Raw genomic sequence first — 18317 nt, forward strand, 5'->3', positions numbered from 1 at the left:
TGCAGACTGCCATGATCACTACATTGTAATTAGCATAATTTATGTTTGACTGTGTGTGTGAGAGCGCTGTGAGAAAGGAGGAGATGAATGTTAATGTTGCTTTACCATGTGGTCACAAACTGCGTGGTCCTATTGTAAACTAGAATGTGACATGTTGTCACAAATATTTCAAGTCAACAAACCATTTTGTTCTGTGAATTTAGACTTATTAAGGAAATAAAGTTAATTTTCTTTCCTTGCTATGACCTGTGTTTTACTTATCTCTTGGTACATTTCCAAGTGGGTTCAAAGGTTGAGCTGTGTTTTGGTGTCAAACTTTGCTCTGTGTGCTTGTTTATATTTTGCATTGGCTGTCAAAATTAGTTTGGTGTGGCACAGGCTTGTCATTACCTTAAGCCTGCAGTTGGCATCCATTACAACCAATGAACAGTGGCACCAAAACCCTGCCTGCCTTTGCCATTCCAAACTTGGAGATGACCCAAGATATAAGCATGCACAGTGAGCAAGGAGCTGAGAGCGATGTTTTTACCTTGGCTACACTGAACTGTAAGCAGAGAAGTGGCTTATTCTGTCTGTAATAAATTTCATTGTAACTGTTTCTTATGTTCGAGGCCACATTATTTTTATCTGATTGGGTTTCATTGTATTGTAAAATCTGAGGTATTTTCTTATTAAAATATGTGGGAATTTGAAAGTGGAAAATGTGTCCTGCCATTGGGAAGACACGTTTCCCTGATAAGTTTTCTTGAGGACTGACAAATACAAATTATTAATTAACCTTCTAAAGGGAAATATAAAATTAGGTTCATTCTTTGGATCCACTTTTTATTTTGATTGCAGGAATTTTTTTTTCTAATTTCAGTATTATAAGAATCACAGATGCATATTATCAGGGCAACTGGGAAATACAGTGACAATGCCAGAGCTCATTTTTACTTTTGTACTAAAAATTAATAAAGCACAAATCATAATGGACCACTGAATAAGTCTGTAAACGTGACATAAAAATTGTTTCTGGCAACGAAACTAAACCCAATGACAAAATTATTTTCTATACATTGATGTCTAACCACATTGCCAATTCCATTTATGAATAATTTTACCATTTCTTGGCATAAGAGTCCACAGCCATTGTTTGGTATGTTCCTGTGCCAGTATAGTAACAAAAAGTCTGTAAGAACAGTCAGTAGATCAGGTATAAGTTAAAAAGATATTAGCAGTAGATTATCAATTATGACACAGAAATAAATAAAGACTAAAGTTTTTAAACATATTATGATGAAATGTGCACTTTGTGTGCAGTCTATCAGTGTTGATTAAATGTACTGCTTGGGAAATTCCTGTGTAAGAACTGGAAGGAAATTAGCTTCTGAAGTGGGAAATTTTCTACACAAGATCATTTTATGCAGGAACATTTTCGGCATGGGATCTTTATATGCATGAAGATTTAACTTAAGCCTTATGGGAGTTTCATTGGGAGTTCAAAAATCTAACATCTTACTTGGGAAATCTTTGCATCAGGGAAGCACTTGGGGGAAAATAAGGGTGAGGGTAAGCATTGTGTTACTGGATCCACTTTTGTATCAACATAAAATTCATAGGCATGCAGTGCAAGACATAACTGCAAATTTCAACAGTAGTGACTAAAGCAAAATGAATGTATAAAGGGGTGGGCATTTTTGGCCCTTGCACCGCGACCAAAAGCAAAATGAAATTTATTATCGCTTTGCTAATGGGTCATCTGGCAGTACCATTTTTGTTATTCTGTGTATTATTTCCTATCAGGTGTGCTACAGTTTCATTCTGCAGTTGCACACTCTCAACAAGGTAACGAAACATCATTGTCATAATCATTTACAATGCACTGAATATCTAAAGGTTTGAATAAGTTTGTAATTGAAGTGAGCCTTTTTTGTGTGTTTTAAACCTACCTATATTCAGATATTTCTTCAGTATTTTTTTTTTCAGGATCTTGAGCGTTAGTAAATTCTTTCCCTTGCAAAATAGAATTAATAACTGGTATGATTCATAATTTACTGCTGTGTTATTACTGAAGCATGTCATTAAGAGATGTATCATTCAGAATCTGTTTAGTATGGAGTTGGTAAATGAAGCTAATTAAACCTTGTAGGAGTGTCATGGTATTTTTATAATCAGAAGGAATGCCTAAAAGTTTCCAGTATTTTTTGCATTTGCAACAGTTTTTATTAGAAGACCCTTTTTTGATCAGTTATGACAGCAGCTAATTGTACACTGTTTGCACTTTTGGACATACCTAAATTTATTTACCCTTGTTAATAATTTGCTTACAGTTTAATGTGTACTTGGTAAGTTCAGGAGCATTTAGTTGGTTTTCCTGGACAGGAATGTATAAGAACAGAAATGCTCTCTAATTAAATTAGTAATCCTGCTCAATTTTTAAGATACTCCTGAAAAAATAAAATGTTGTCTTTTTGATTTCTGTTCTCTTATTTGTAGGTTTGGGTGTCTCAGAATGCTAGGGAGCAAATGCCGGTAAGTACATTCTAGTCTTAACAACAGTAATTTTCTTGTATTCTTAAATGTTTGGTTTGTTACTGTTACTGCTGCTGCTGCTTGGTTTCCTGGTTCACATTATATTAGGGGGTACAGCTAAAGCCATCCCTGTAACAGGCCATGGAGGCCTATAGGGTTGTGAGACGTTGAGGTTCCAACATTTTCTAGACAGTAGGCTCACAGATGGCATCGAGGTTCTCAGCTTTATGCACTTTGCCATTCTTTACCCCCAGGAAGATTCTGGTACTAATTTTTGTTAGATGCTGGATTGATCGCAGGGCCTTAGTGCGGCTGGAAGGATTAGGTCAGTTGAAAAATTTATTGACCACATTGAGAATTGAATGCATCACCTGCTGGCTAGTACCATAGTGCCTCAACCAGCAGTGCTACTATATGCTGTATTTAGGGGGCTCAGCACTAAATAAGTTCATATTCCTAGAAACATTGGTGCATGTTAAAGTGGAATGCATAAAATATATACTAATTGAAGATTCTGTAAACATGGAATATCTTTGCACCTCATCAAATATCTCATGTATTCAGTATCACATACTCCACAGTCACCGCTGTTCCCACTCTGGAAATGCGAAAAGAAACTTGAAAATTTTTCGCATACTGATGATTATTGCTGTCAGCACCCTGTTTCAAATCATTGGTACTTACTTGCCAGACTGTATCTGATGCAGCCTCTGAAACAGAACTTATGTACTGAACTACACAGGATCACCTCCTGGAAGACAGTAATCAGCCTAGTTACCGCTGTGAGAACCTCACTATGTTATACTGAATACAGTGAAACACTCATTAGTTTGCTTTTGGGATTAATGGATTTGAATAATGAATGGAGGAAATTTTGACTCTAAGTTTGACTTGGGAACATTGAGATTGAGCGTTAAATGAGGGGAGACATTAAATCAATGGTTATTGAATGGTGGTTCAGTTGTATATGCATTTGATATTTTGGTACTTTCATCTCCTGTCACATTCCAGTAATTTCTTGTAATACAAAGTATCATAAGTGTCTGAATGGAACATTGATTTTTTTAAACATGCATCAGTAAATGTTTATCACCGTTAGTTATTGCTGTTGCTACCATACACATTCAGCCCTAAATTCTAGCATGTTCTTTTTAGATAGTTTCATTTTCTGGTTCCTTATTTTGGGATTTTCCCTAAAAATGTTATGTCCTGCCATAATCACTATGATGTTGCATGCTTGAAATGTACAGGAGCTGAACTCACATGGCTTGAATTGCCTGCCTTCTTTTACACTGCAGAATGCATTATCGTGGAGTTGCATTTCAATTCAATTCTACCATCATTTAAGATTCACTGTAGCTACCTGTACTTTGTCATGGTCTGTGGATAAATCTTTGCTACTGTTGGAGCCATATCTTGTATGCATAACTGACATTTGCTTGTCTTCGGTTCTAAGTGAAATTGATGAGCTTTATGTAGGCGTCTGAACATGGGGACACATCCACCTCCTTAAGTATGGCAGTGACCAATCTCATTTAAGTTGCATCATCCAACTGATTTCTATTTATAGATTACTTTACTTATGTTTAAAAAATGAAATTATTCTTTTGAAATCACTTTGTTTGGTTGTGTGTGTGTGTGTGTGTGTGTATGTATGTCTCCCCCCCCCCTTCCCTAATAACCTTTGAATGCCACTACTAATCATCATGAAACTTGGTGTGTATATCATGCCACGTGAGGTCATCTCAGTGGTGTACTTCACAGATCCCTCCCATCAGTATTACCTTCACTGCAATGTCTAAAAATGTTGAGGAAATGACCTTGATGCTACTTGAATGCCTGAACAGATCATAATGAAACTTGGTGCTACCTGAAGCAACCTCAGTGGCTTATTTCATAAATTAATACAAAGACTGAAGTTCTCATAGCTGTGACTGTAAAGATAAGTACTGTTTTCTGGGATGTGATCTTGTGGTTATCAATGGAAACATAGATTATCATGTTCTGGTGAAACATATGCCTCTATCATCAGGCTAGGGTAAGCCAGATGTGGAAGGGAGTGTGGTATGCCAAGGTATGGGAGTTGAGAGAGAGAGAGAGAAAGTAAGTAAAATATGGTCACCGAGTCCTGTGGGACTGAGAATTACTCTGCTGGTAAGCGTGAGCACAGCCTGCCTGACTGACTGACCACCTGACCAGGGTATGGGCTTGGAGTAAACCAGTTGGAGTAAGGAGAAGGGGGAAAAAATCTGTAGACCTTGAAAGGGTCATTTTGTCAGAGTAGAAATGAGAGAAATAGTGGCTGTGAGTGGGCAGCCTTACTCCTGTTGGGTCTCTTAGGGCTCTTAGCCATCTTGTCCCCTATATCCATATGATCCTTTTGTATGTTCAGTTTGTGCTTCTTCCCTGAAAATGGAGGCAGTGCATTCCTGTGAAATGTTTGTACATATTAACACCCTCCCACCCATATCTTTACTGTTAATTTTAATATTCCATAAAATTGAAGCAAAAATTATAATTCATTTTCTATTTAGATCACTAAAAGTCCTTTGCATGCATGAACTATTCTGAAATGTGTTTGTAAATGATACCTATAAACAGAAAATTTAGGAAATATGCTTAGTCACCATTGTAGTTATTACCCAGCTGATCTATTATGGTTTCATGTCATGTCCTTAGTTCTTTTATTCTAAAGTCTGATAGAATATTCTTTGGAATTCCCCTTTTACTAGTATCCTGATTAGTGGGGGTGGCATGATACTCATGTTTTTAGCCAGAAATTCGTGCATAGACAAAGCAGAGGGAGCATGTGTCTTGTGGTGGAGAATTTTTGGATTGTCTTTCAGAATGCTCTGAACTAACCTAAAGAAATCCGCAACATATTAACAGCTTTTGTTCTCATGGACATTTGCATCTGTTCTGCTCATAGATCCACGTATCCAGGTGAAAGGTTTCCTGAAGATTCTGGCACCCAGTGAAGTAGTTCTACAGGATCTTTCTAAAAAGATCATCCAGTTTTAATGGCATATATTTAACTAAATTACATAGCAAACATCACTGTATTTGGCATCTATGAGTTCAATAGCCTTGGAGATGGACAGGCATGTAAACATTTTCAGTATATGCACCATCAGCATTGATGACCAACTGCAGCCTGCTTCAGAAATTTTGGTTTATTCACTGGTGCTGATCACTGCTGCCAGAATCTATCATTTCATTTCTTCAGTTTTGAGTGAATTGTTTTCATAAACTCTTTCTTTCAAAAGACCTTGAAAGAAATAATTGCATGGATGAAGATCTGGAGAGTATGGTGGCCAGGACTACTCATGCCCATACTATTCAAGAAAATGATTAGGCAGCACTCTATTATCAGAATGCTTCTGAAGCACATCCAACACTGCATTTGCAGTGCGTAGCTGATCCCCAGACGTTTGAAAAAAATGTTCTCTGAAAATTACTTCTCACTGCTTGGAGAAGCAGAAGAAATTATTCTTGGAGGACAGAAACATAAGGATCAGTAGTCTCACTAAAAGGAGAATTTGTTCCCGTGCTTAACTAATTAAGCATTATATCATGAAGATGTATGGGGGAGTGGATGTATAGATCCACATAGTCTTGACTGTGGCACTAGTTGGAGGTGAGTGGTCAGTTTCATGTCCTGGCCACTTTTCCTCTGGGCAAACAGCAACTTGTACCCTCTGGATAGTTTGGGTGGGTTCCATAACCAGTCTGGATGGCATGGAGAGTAGAAAAATTTTGCTTCTGCCAGGGCAGGAATGCTGACCCCTCGGCCATCCAGCTGGTAAACAGTCACTTTACCAGCATTACAAAAATTTGGCCAGCAATACCACTTATTGACAGGGCACACCACGCTGCAATTTTGTGTGTGTAGTGGTATCTCTCTTATGTTATGTGGGTGTTCACTGGGCCACATGCTCAATTTGCTTGTTCACATAGCCATTGAAATGTAAATGGGCCTCATCACTAAGCTGTATACTTCACGGTATTGTCCTCCAAACACATTGTCACCACATAAGTCAACTCTCCTAGTATTGTTGGCCTTATGAAGGGCTTGCTGAATTTTGCACAGGAGCAGTTTCACATCTGGAATTATTGTGTATGTTAATGATGCTCCTAGGTTGAGTTTCTGAGTAAGATGTTTTACAGATTTCGTAGGACCGTGTTCAAGACAGTGAATGTTTTCTGGTGTTCTGGCAGACTTCAAATTGTTGCTCACATTCCCAGTCATTTCACACTTGTCAACTGATCTGTTTATTGCAGACCTGCTTTGTGCTTTCCTTCAGGAAAATTTTACTTGTAATCCACAATGAATTGTGATGACACTATCAGACTGGTAAAATATTTTCAGCTATGTTGAGCATGCCATTTTGATCACTGCTCTCTCATCATGTTGCTACCATGGGCAGCACATTCTCTCAAGACTGCTGAACTCATAGACACCAAATACAGCATTGTTTGCTAGGTACTTAGGTAATTGTATGTGATTAAAACTGGAGTGTCTAGAAAGAGCTGTTTTTTTTTTCATGTCAGCAGACATGTACATTTTGCAACAGTCTGTCATATATTCAGGTCATGTGTCTGAATGTTTTGATATCAAAACAAGCTTCCCACCTTATTGACCAGGTCAGAGATAGTTAGCTAGTCTGTTTTTGTAAACAATATCCCTGATTTGTGTCATCACAGTTTCATCTGATTTGCTTTTGGATGGAAACCCTGGTTGCTCTGCATTGCATGCTGAGGTCATTTCATTACTAAACTTGGAAAACTGATCAGGTTTGAATTCTGTTCATTACTCCTTGTCTTGAAGCACATTCTGATATCTTATAGGTATCTATGGCAGTTCTTCTCAGTTTGAAGCAGAAATTGGTTTACATGCACTGTTCTATGATATCAACCTTTTCTGATACATTACAGATCCTGTATCTCAGAGGGTATACCACACAACCTTATTTCACATGGTGTTACTTCTGCATGACACAGACTGCCTTTTTGTTATATTAACAGCAAATGAATTAGCAAAATCTGATTTGCTTCCGCATAGCAGAAGAGTTTTGTCCTGACAGCATTAGGGTCATATTATGGCCACCTTACAAACTAATTTGTCACGTGTGTAGTAGAAGTGGGATTCATTTGTAAAGATTCCCTTCCTGTCTGCTGGTTTGTTCCCACTGCGGCCACCCGGGTCTGGTCAAGTGGTATTTGTGGTAGACAAAGTGGCGCTGGGGCAGGTTTCTTCCGAGTACTTCAGTTTCCCCTGCCAATCTTCATTCCACGAATTGCTTCACCATCACCCTCACCTATCATCTGGGGCTGGTACAATAGGCCAGAAGTGGCCGCAGTACAAGGGACTTAGTGCCACCCCACTAGCATTAAAATAACTTTGCCGACAAGTGGCAGTCCCTCAGTCGGTATAGCTTGCTTGCAGACTAAAACCACAGAGTTTGTTTTGTTTGTCTGTATTTGATCTGGACAGCTTGAATTTCAGCCATAATTTTGGCTATCCTAATGAGTTTTGTTTTGTTTTTGTGTTTGCAGTGTGTTCAGTCCCTGCAGCTAGATGATGGGACAGTACCTTTAATTTGGCCATAACCACTTCCTTTTTCACCCTTTCCAAGTGGTTGTTCACTTATTGTCCTAACATATGATGCTGTGAGGTCTAAGATACAGCATTATTAAATAGATGAATTAGATATATAAAAAAAATGCTCTGCCACCATGTAACCTCTGCATTTGAAACCCCACTGTTAAATACTTTTTTTTTTCTCACCTTATTGATCCTTTCTCTCATAATGGCCTAGAAATCTTGATGCTGGTACTTGCCTCAAAACTTTTATCTAGCACCATCTTCATCATGTTACCTTTCAACCTATAGCTTTATGATCCCATCCTGTCTTCAGTTGTCAGCCTTCACCCATGCTATCTGCATGTTTTCATCTCTTCAGCTCTATTATAAATTTCTAATTGTGGTTCTGTTTGTTTGCTGGAAAGGGCACATTAAAATCTGTATAGGAATTTATAGAGATGAGATTTATGTTTTAACGACTTTATTAGAGACCGTAATTATCATGGAACTGAGCTGTGTGACCAGTTAAGGCCTGCCTATAAATTTTGTAAAAAGACATCGATGAAATGCCTGTTGGTCATAACCAGTGAATCTGTGAGTATTTCCCCTACATATTGTACAGTCATTTATTTTATTGTTATTTTTGTTGACATAAAATAGATCATAATTGGTTGCACATGTTTATAGATGTGGTGTCCACCAACTCCTCCACAAGATGATAATGATGTATATATTGACCACGCAATGGGCTTCCTATATGAACAGACAATCATGTCCGAGTCACAGCTTCCAGTTGTGTATATGAAGAAGGAACACAAACGGATCCGAATGGATGCAGTTCCAGCTACAGAAAGAGAAGGTAATTGTGCATATTACTTACTTACTCACTCATGGAGCTGAGCCCTTCTGGAAGAGCCGCCATTTCTGCAGCTACTAAAGAATATCCCAGCATTTTATGGAACCTGAAGGTTCATTACCATGTTCACTGGTCCCTATCCTGAGCCAGATCAATCCAATCAATACCATCCCATCCTATCTCTCTAAAATCAATTCTAATATTGTCCACCCACCTACACCTTGGTCTTCCCAGTGGTCTCTTTCCTTCTAGCTTTCCCAGCAATATCCTATACACATTCCTTATCTCCCCCATTCATGCTACATGCCCTGCCCACCTCATCCTCATTGACTTGATCATTCTAATTATACTTGGAGAAGACTACAAGTTATGAAGCTCCTCATTATGCAGTTTTCTCCAACCTCCTCTCACTTCATCTCTCTTCGGTCCAAATATTCTTCTCAACACCCTGTTCTCAAACACCCTCAGTCTGTGTTCCTCCCTTAATGTCAGAGACCAAGTTTCACAACCATCCAGAACCACAGGCAAAATTATAGTTTTGTATACTCTACTTTTTATGTTTTTGGACAGAAGACGAGAAGACAAAAGAGGTACATATATTCTGTAGATTGAGAATGTGTTAGGTGACTAGAATATCGAATAAGTCTTAAAATATATAAACATACAAAACATAAGATGAGTGTAAAAATATGTTGTTATAAAAGAACTGATATAAAATAGAGGCCTTGCCATAGATTATAAATCATGTGTATACATAAAATATTCATCATTAGTTTAAAAAAGTGTGTATTTAAGCATCTTTTTAATGCAACTTTAAATTGTGCCTTTTTATTTATAATGTCCATAAAACTAGTAGCCATATCTTCCCTTTTCTTCTGCCCTGCATATATCTTTCAGCCATCATTTAGTCTGTTAACAACATAAAGTTTACCTAATTTTCTAAAAATTATTCCTTTTCTGATCAATGCTTGTTTGAGAAGAATCTTCCTGAATTGGGCCAGTTATATGAAAAAGGTGAAGTTGTCTCTGTGTTAATTCATTGAGCCCTAAGCCATGAAGATGTATGGGGGAATGAAAGTAGGGTTTCACTGTTCTTGACCCCAGTACTAGGTCGAGGTGAGTGGTGAACTTCATGCCCCTGCCTCTTTATTCCTGGGGAAACAGCCCCTAGTACACATTGGATATGGTGCTGGGTAGACCCCCTAGCCAGTCTGGATGCTGGAATAGAAAAAAACAATCTTGCCCCTGCCAGGAATTGAACCCTAATTTAGCCCATAGCATGTCACTATGTCGGCTGAGCTATTCTGGCTCTGGCATGTTATATTAAAGTAAGAAAAATGTTGATGCTGATCCATGGTAGAAGGGCTGGAATGGTTTTGGCAGTGGCACAAGTATACTGTACCCGAATAATTTCTGCAGTGTACCACATGACTGATGCATTATGTGCCTTCATGTAAAAGTAAAAAGTAAAGCTATCCCTGTACAAGGCCGTGAAGGCCCATAGGGTTGTGAGAGGTTGAGGGTCCCACATTATCTAGACAATCGACTCACAGATGGTGGTAAGGTTGTCAGCCTTAGGCGCCAGCCATGCTTTACTGCCCAGAAAAATTATTTAATTAATTCCTGGTACTCATTTCTGTTAGAGGCTGAGTGAATCCCAGTGACCTCATTGGGACTTGAATCCATGACCTTTCGGCTTGTAGCATAGCCCCTTAACCAACTACGTTACCACATGCCCCCTATTATGTACCATCATATTGTGAAATCTGCTAAGGAACTGATGTTTTCTTTCAGTGAAATAATTTTTCATTTCTTAGGAAATATGCCTGAGGAATTTAGGGAACAGAACCAGTCATTGGAGATGCGGGTATACAGATTGAGCTTTGACTGATAGTTCAGTTATTAAGAAAAATATCTACATACAAGTTGAGAAACAAGTTGCTATTCACATCTCATTACTATTCATAATTAATTAGATTTTACTGCTAACATGTTCAGTCTCCATTGCCTTGGAGATCATTAATCATTGACATCATCTGAAGAAAATGCGTGCATATACTTAATGTTACATCACATTCCCCCAAACCAGAGGTCTTGCTCAAGTGGTTACCATGCTTGCTTCAGATCCAGATGTTCTGTGTTCAAGACTTGCAAGAACCCAAATTAGGCCATGACTGCTTCCTCCCGTATCCTTTCCAATTCATTATTCAGATCTTTGCTGATGCTATTGAAAGCACTGGTAAACATAGCATAAATAAATAAAATATTTTTCTGGATGTTGTTGTTTACGTCAAAACTTTCCTTCAGAGCTGTACACAGTTACATTAATTTTAACGTGGCACATTCACTCCAATTATTTTTTCTGCTGAACGTGGCAAGAGTCTCATACCATGCAAATTAATAGGATGTAGCTTGCAGAAGCTTCATATAAATTATTCTGTTTGTGTATTATACCAAAATTAATGTCCAAATGTGTTTTGATGGTGCTAAGGACTCATTGCAAATGTAGTAATGATACTGACTAGTTTTGTACACAGGTCGTCGGCCTATGAAGATGCGGAAAGAGGAATCTTTGTTTGCACCTCGTTCATTATTTGATCGTCCATCACCAGCATTAGCAAAGATGCGCCGAGATATGAAGCTGCAGCGATGCCGTGGTATTATGCGTTCTACATCAACTTTGCCGGGGTTGAAACCTTCAGCCACTGCTAAACCCATGCCAGAACCTGAGAATATGCCTGAATGGGTCATACATGAAGATTGGGCACTACTTCAGGTGATAGTTAAAAATTATCATTATTTAGCCAGTTTCTGTCAAGAATCTGATGTCTCTTTTCACTTGCATATTCCTTCACGTGTTACAAGAAATATATTTTTTAATTTGATCTTAAAACCCTTGTACATGATTGTGTACACAGTAAACAACCTCAATAAAAGACTGGCTGAGCAAATGTTAGCTTCTCAGAAGGTGCTCTTTTCTGTAGAGTTGATTAGTTTGTCATCCCATTCCATTCTGTCTTGCCTAGAACTGCAGAAACTCCATATCTGGACTTAATTTGGAGTTTATGATGATGAGAGAAATAACCATCTTCCACTATATCTCAACAGTTAATCTGTTCATGGCTTTCGTCAGTAAAAACTGTATGTTACCACAGAAATATGCAAACAGAAAAGTGAAGGGTTCTATCTCATGTAACGTTGTGTAGTCCAGTGAAAGTCAACCAGTGTTTCGGAGGAGCATGTTGCCTCCATCCTTTGGTTGAATGGTAAAATAAGGAAGAAACCAGCATGAAGCACATAGCAGGAATTAGTGTATCTTAAAGAATATACTTTTTACTAAAAGATCAGATATTTTAAAGACAGCAGAAAATTCATATGCCTTACCTCGAACTCTCACAGTGTTATCTAATTCAAGTCATGTCTTCAGTTTACATGAGAATAATAAACTATCATTATAAGAATGTTGTAGAAATATGCCGCTGGAACATTAGTTATTGGTAATCAGATTGAAATTGATTATCACTTTTATATTTTTGTCTTGTCCTGTTTCTTACAAGGTGACACATGAAATGATCTGGTATTTGATATAGTATTAATTATTCAGCCATGCAGTGAGCAGTGCTTTGTAACATGGTAACACGGTAGATCATGGAGATTAGTTCTTACTCTTCCTGAACGCTAGTGTCGTGCTGTTCATGCTCATGCACCAGTTTATACAATATGGTTCATTGGATTCAGAATGTAAATTAGCCAACAAGGAATACTGGAAGAAAGTTATTTATATCCATAATTGTGTTGTTCTTGATTGCAAGTGCAATGTGGTGGAGAGTGGTGTAGCTGTGTATGACAGTTGCTTGAAAATAATGTTTCAACGGGCAAGTGGAATACGAACAAGAATTGTATACGAGGGGGGACCCAAAAATAACCGGAACCGACCTGTTGCGCGCGCATGCTTTGTAGTTACGAGTTGTGCTGCTAGGTGGTGTTAGCTGGGGGTCTCCCGCGACTGTTAGTGAGCTGGCGTCAGTCTGAGTTAAGTGGTTTGTCTGTGGTGCTCTGTTGTGTGTGTTCCTGTTTCAACCCTTTGGCGATTAGTGAGATGGCCGACCAGAAGGAACAAAGAGTGTGCGTGAAATTTTGCTTTCTGTTAGGGAAAACTGCAGCCGAGACTGTTGGGATGCTTCGGCAAGCCTTTAATGATGATGCTTTGGGGAAATCACAGGTCTACGANACGATCCAGAATTTCTTAAAAGAATTGTGACTGGCGATGAGTCTTGGTGCTACGGGTATGATCCAAAATCAAAGCAATCATCAAGCCAGTGGAAAACTCCAACTTCACCACGACCAAAGAAAGCGTGTCAAGTGCGATCCAATGTGAAAACAATGTTGATTTGTTTTTTTGATGTGAATGGCATTGTCCACAAAGAGTTCATTCCGCCAGGACAAACAGTGAACCAACATTTTTACCTGGATGTGTTACGAAGATTACGAGAGAGTGTGCGACGAAAACGGTCCGAAATGTGGAGAAATGGGAACTGGTTGCTTCACCACGACAATGCTCCAGCCCATCCAGCTTTGACAGTCCGACAGTTTTTGACAAGCAACAACATGGTGATTGTGCCTCATCCACCTTACTCACCCGACCTGGCTCCATCGGTCTTTTTTTGTTTCCACGGATGAAGAGAAGTCTGAAAGGAAAGTGATTCCGTCATGTGGATGAAGTCAAAGAAAACACGCTAAAGGCTTTGAACAGTATCCAGCCTCAAGAATTCCAGCACTGTTTTGAGCAGTGGCAAAAGCGTTGGGACAAGTGCATTAATGCACATGGACAATACTTTGAAGGGGTCTAATATACAGTTCAATAAAAATGCAAAAATAAAAAATAACAAAAATAAATTCCGGTTATTTTTGGGTCCCCCCTCGTACAGTGCTTCAATCTCAGAAGAGAAGTAGGAAGACTTCATAATGAACTTAGCTTGGCTAACAAGATAATAAAATTATTAAAGAAAGATACGGACCTGATACCATGTTATGCTAACGTAAGTACGACTCGAGATCATACGAATGCTGATCAGCATAACATGAATGGGAATATAAGAAGTAATGAATGGCAGACAGTAAGACAACAAGAAATGGAAAAATTACATGAGGAATGATTCAGGTAAACCACAACAAATAACTACAAATATAAACCAGTTTGCAGTACTCAGCGAAATAGCCAGCGACTGTGATCAACAGAAGCAGTTAGAAGAAATAAATAATAAACCGATAGCTAGAAATAAAAAGGAATTAGGGAAAAATAAAATCATACTAATGGGGGAGTCACATAAAAGGACATGCGTCTGAATTATTGAACCAAGTGGACAAGAAATTTGAGGTTACAGGCATGCTAATGCCAGGAGCAAGATTACAAAATATTGTGCAACTGTGCAAACAGGAAGTTAACTCCCTAATTGGGATGATATGGTTATACTATGGGTTAGGCTCAAATGATGCAAATAATGAAACAATGAATGGACTTAGTCACTTTAAAGAGTTTACAAATAGGAAAAAGAATACGAATTTTATATTAATTACTGCCCCTCACAGGTGTGACTTAATGGACTCCTCATGTATTAGTGAAGAAATAGAAGTATTCAATAGGAAAATGCATAAAATAATGAAGTTAGAGAGTAATGGGAAAATACTGGAAATTGAATTGGATAGATCATATTATACCAGGCATGGGCTTCATCTCAATGTAATTGGTAAAAATAGAGTGAAAGAGATGATATTAAACCAGATATTGGAACTCTCAACTAACGACAAGGGAGACATTATTGCCCAGGGTTGTATAATTTGAATGAACCTTGCCAAGTACAGGGAAGAGATAACAAAGTCACAGAAGCCAAGGAATCTCAACTGGAAGATTGAAAAGAAGGAAAAGAAAAAGTAGTGAAAATGAGAACTTGGGTGATTGTGATTGTGACCAGACAGTGGGTCTGCTCAGAAATATTATAGAGGGAAATGACATCAGCAAACAAAGAAAGGCAGTAGAAACAATCCTTGATCAAGAAGGTGAACATAGTAAAAGAAGGAAAAGAAGGCCTCCTACCAGAAATGAGGATTTTTTATGGAAGTAAATACATCAAATTCTTCAGTGGTTAGTGATAATCGTAAAAAACAAACTGAAAATTTATCATCAAAACGTTTGTGGCCTGGGATCTAAAACTGAGGAATTAATTGCTTCATTGTATCCCGATTTACCTGATATCTTATGTATATCTGAATATCATTTAAATTTAATGCAAATTCAGCTTACTTCACTGGATGAGGATAGCCTCGGCGCTGAATTTTGCAGACAATTTTTAAATAAGGGGGGGGGGGTTGTATGTTTATTCACAAACAATTTCCTTTTTCGACAATAAATATAGAAAGATTTTGTTAAGATAAGGAGTTGGAAGCTTGTGCTGTAAAATTAAAATTACTGTCTAAAGTATTATTACTTTTTATAGATCACCTGGTGGATATTTTCAGATCTTTTTAAATGGCTTAAAAATATCCTTAAAAAGTTTACAAACCAGATATTCATTTAATAATCTGTGGTGATATAAATAGAAACTACCTAAAGGAATCTAAAGAGAACAAGAATTAAATAACATACCAAACTCGTTTAATCTTGTAAGTTTAATTCATTTTCCTACTACAATTACAGACAATTCAAGTTCTACAATTGACAGTATTTTTCTTGATACAACCAAATTTGTTAACTTTGTAACCTTCTGATTATCAAATGGCTTATTGGATCATGATGCCCAGATGTTAGAAATATGCTTGCAAAATATAAATTATAAAAGATCAAATTATAAAATCAGAACTATAAGGAAAGTTGACTCATATGCAATAATGGAATTCTTAGATAAACTGAGTGACGATCTCTGGCATAACATGTTTGGCTACACACATGTGGATGGTATTTTTAACTCTTTGTTGAATACATACCTTCAGATTTTTTGTTCACGTTTCCCTAAAATAAAAGTTTGTGAAAGAACGTTAACAAACCAATGGATAACCAAAGGTATTATAAATTCTTGCAAAAGGAAAAAGGATCTCTATTTGTTAACCAGGTCTAGTAATGACAAATTAACAAGTCATTATCTAACATATAGCAAAATCTTATTGAAAGTAATAAAGGAAGCAAAAAGGTTACACTATAATAATAAAATTACCCAGGCACAGAATAAAATTAAGACAACATGGAATGTCATAAAGAGTGGAATGGGAGGTAATAACAAATATGATAAACGTAATACAGATAACAATTGTGAATATTATTCCTTAAAAATTAATGCAGAGAAATTCAATAATCACTTTTTAAAAATATCTGAAAGTATCTCCAGTAAAATTAAGGATAAAAATAGAATTAACATCAATAGCACTACATACTCGCCATTTAACTTATCCCTCTACATACTCGCCATTTAACTTATCCCACTGCATACTCGCCATTTAACTTATCCCACTTCATACTCGCCATTTAACTTATCCCACTTCATACTCGCCATTTAACTTATCCCTCTACATACTTGCCATTTAACTTATCCCAGACTTTTAATCTTCAATACAGTAACACTGTTCGTTATAATACTTCTTCAGGAGAAATTGAAAAAAACCATAAAAAATCTTCCTTGGAAAAATTCAGGTGTTTATGATGAAGTATCCTTGAAGCTAATGAAAATTAGTGCACCTTTATCACCTCTCCCTTATGTTACATTATAAACAAATCATTATCTGCAAGAGTATTTCCAACTAGATTGAAATATTCTATTATAATTCCTGTACACAAGAATGGTGACAAACGTAATGCATTAAATTTTAGGCCAATCTCCTTGTTACCATCCTTTTCTAAGGTCTTCTAAAAAGTCATATATATAAGAGATTAATGGATCACTTTTCTAATAATAATATCTTCTCAAATAGTCAGTTTGGATTTAGAAAAAGTATCAACTGAAAATGCAGCTTATGTATTGATACATGATATATTGATGGCCTTAAATAATAGAAGAATAAGTGGAGGTATATTTTTTGACCTGGAAAATGCTTTTGACTGTGCCATCACTCTCTGGCACCTTTCGGCTCTATCTACCCTTCCTCAATCGGGGGTAGGGGAAACAGTGCTCTGTCATACTGCTCTCGTGCTGTGCTCACACGCTCCCTATGTTAGAATAAGGGATCCAAGCTAGCAGCGGGGCAAGTCTAGTTACAATGATGGGCATCAACTAAAAACATATAACAAAATTTAATAAATTCAGCTACTGCTTTTCTAGCCTGGCCAGGCTGAATCAAAGCAAATACACAATATATATATATTACAGACACAAGTTTAACTCCAACCGGTGCAAGTCACCTGGCCAAAGGCTGAGTCAAAAACAAATACAAAATGTATATACAACACAAGTTTAACCCAAACTGGTGCGAGTCGCCAGCGTGCACAACCCCGACGACGGGCGACCGCGAGCGATCTCGCCAGCCGCGAACCAGTTCCCACACACCGAGACTAAATTTAGACTCCCTGCCAGATGGAAATTTGACAATCACTTACTAGCTGGCTCAGCACTGAGAGCACCCTATGGATCCATAACCAGTACTGTACTTCTGAACTCGCATTAACTTCCAAGCAAGGCTCCCAGGGTAGAAGGGAGGGGAGAGGGCAACACCACATGACCCAGTCCCACATGGGGAGGGGGTGGGGGGTAAGTTTAAAGACCTCGATCAAGGGGCTGGAAGCCAGTGATGTCATACCGGAGCCAGTGCCAATGCATGGCTCATGACTGTGTGAACCATGATATCCCAGAAGACTGCATTCTTCATAGTCACCGCCGTGAAAGCCTCAAATCTTACATGATATCTTGTTGGCCAAAATGGAATATTATGGTGTAAATGGTGTAATGTATTCTTTAATTAAGTCATACCTAGGAAATACAGTGCGTACAATCAAGTGCGCGCCGCGGCTGCAATTTGCCGTGAGTCATACCACCGCAGAACGGATGCAACTCCTCCCCGCGACTGCAGTGCTCCTACGCCGATGGTTGCATAATCGGAACCCGAGGTTGCATTAAACAGTCAGTCTTTGTCTTGCTGTGGAAGTGGAGTGGAATGTTTACAGCTGTCGACAGACGGTGGAAATGAAGTTCACTATTAAACAGCGTGTGTTTATTGTCGAAACTATTGCAAGGAAAAACATTTACAGAAAATTCGCACGTAGGTTTCGTCAGAAATATCCTGACTCGCCAGTTCCCACAAAGTCGTGTGTAAACAGGCTTCTGAAAAAGTGGCGGGCCACAGGTTCAGTGAGTGACAAGAAGAAGCAATCGAAGAGAACTG

General features: G+C 38.0%; 1 protein-coding gene across 5 annotated transcripts in view; it reads left to right on the forward strand.

Annotated features, from left to right (window-relative positions):
• LOC111862876 (helicase domino) overlaps positions 1 to 18317 on the forward strand; it is a 201996-nt gene that overhangs the window by 126788 nt on the left and 56891 nt on the right. For all 5 annotated transcript variants that reach the window (XM_023848643.2, XM_023848647.2, XM_023848644.2 and 2 more), the window contains 3 exons: positions 2479 to 2514; positions 8786 to 8957; positions 11492 to 11730. In XM_023848643.2, the coding sequence (XP_023704411.1) occupies positions 2479 to 2514; positions 8786 to 8957; positions 11492 to 11730 (447 nt within the window). The remainder of the gene's footprint in view (positions 1 to 2478; positions 2515 to 8785; positions 8958 to 11491; positions 11731 to 18317) is intronic.

This window comes from Cryptotermes secundus, unplaced genomic scaffold (assembly GCF_002891405.2).
Source record: "Cryptotermes secundus unplaced genomic scaffold, Csec_1.0 scaffold528, whole genome shotgun sequence".
NCBI classification, from domain to species: Eukaryota; Metazoa; Arthropoda; class Insecta; order Blattodea; family Kalotermitidae; genus Cryptotermes; species Cryptotermes secundus.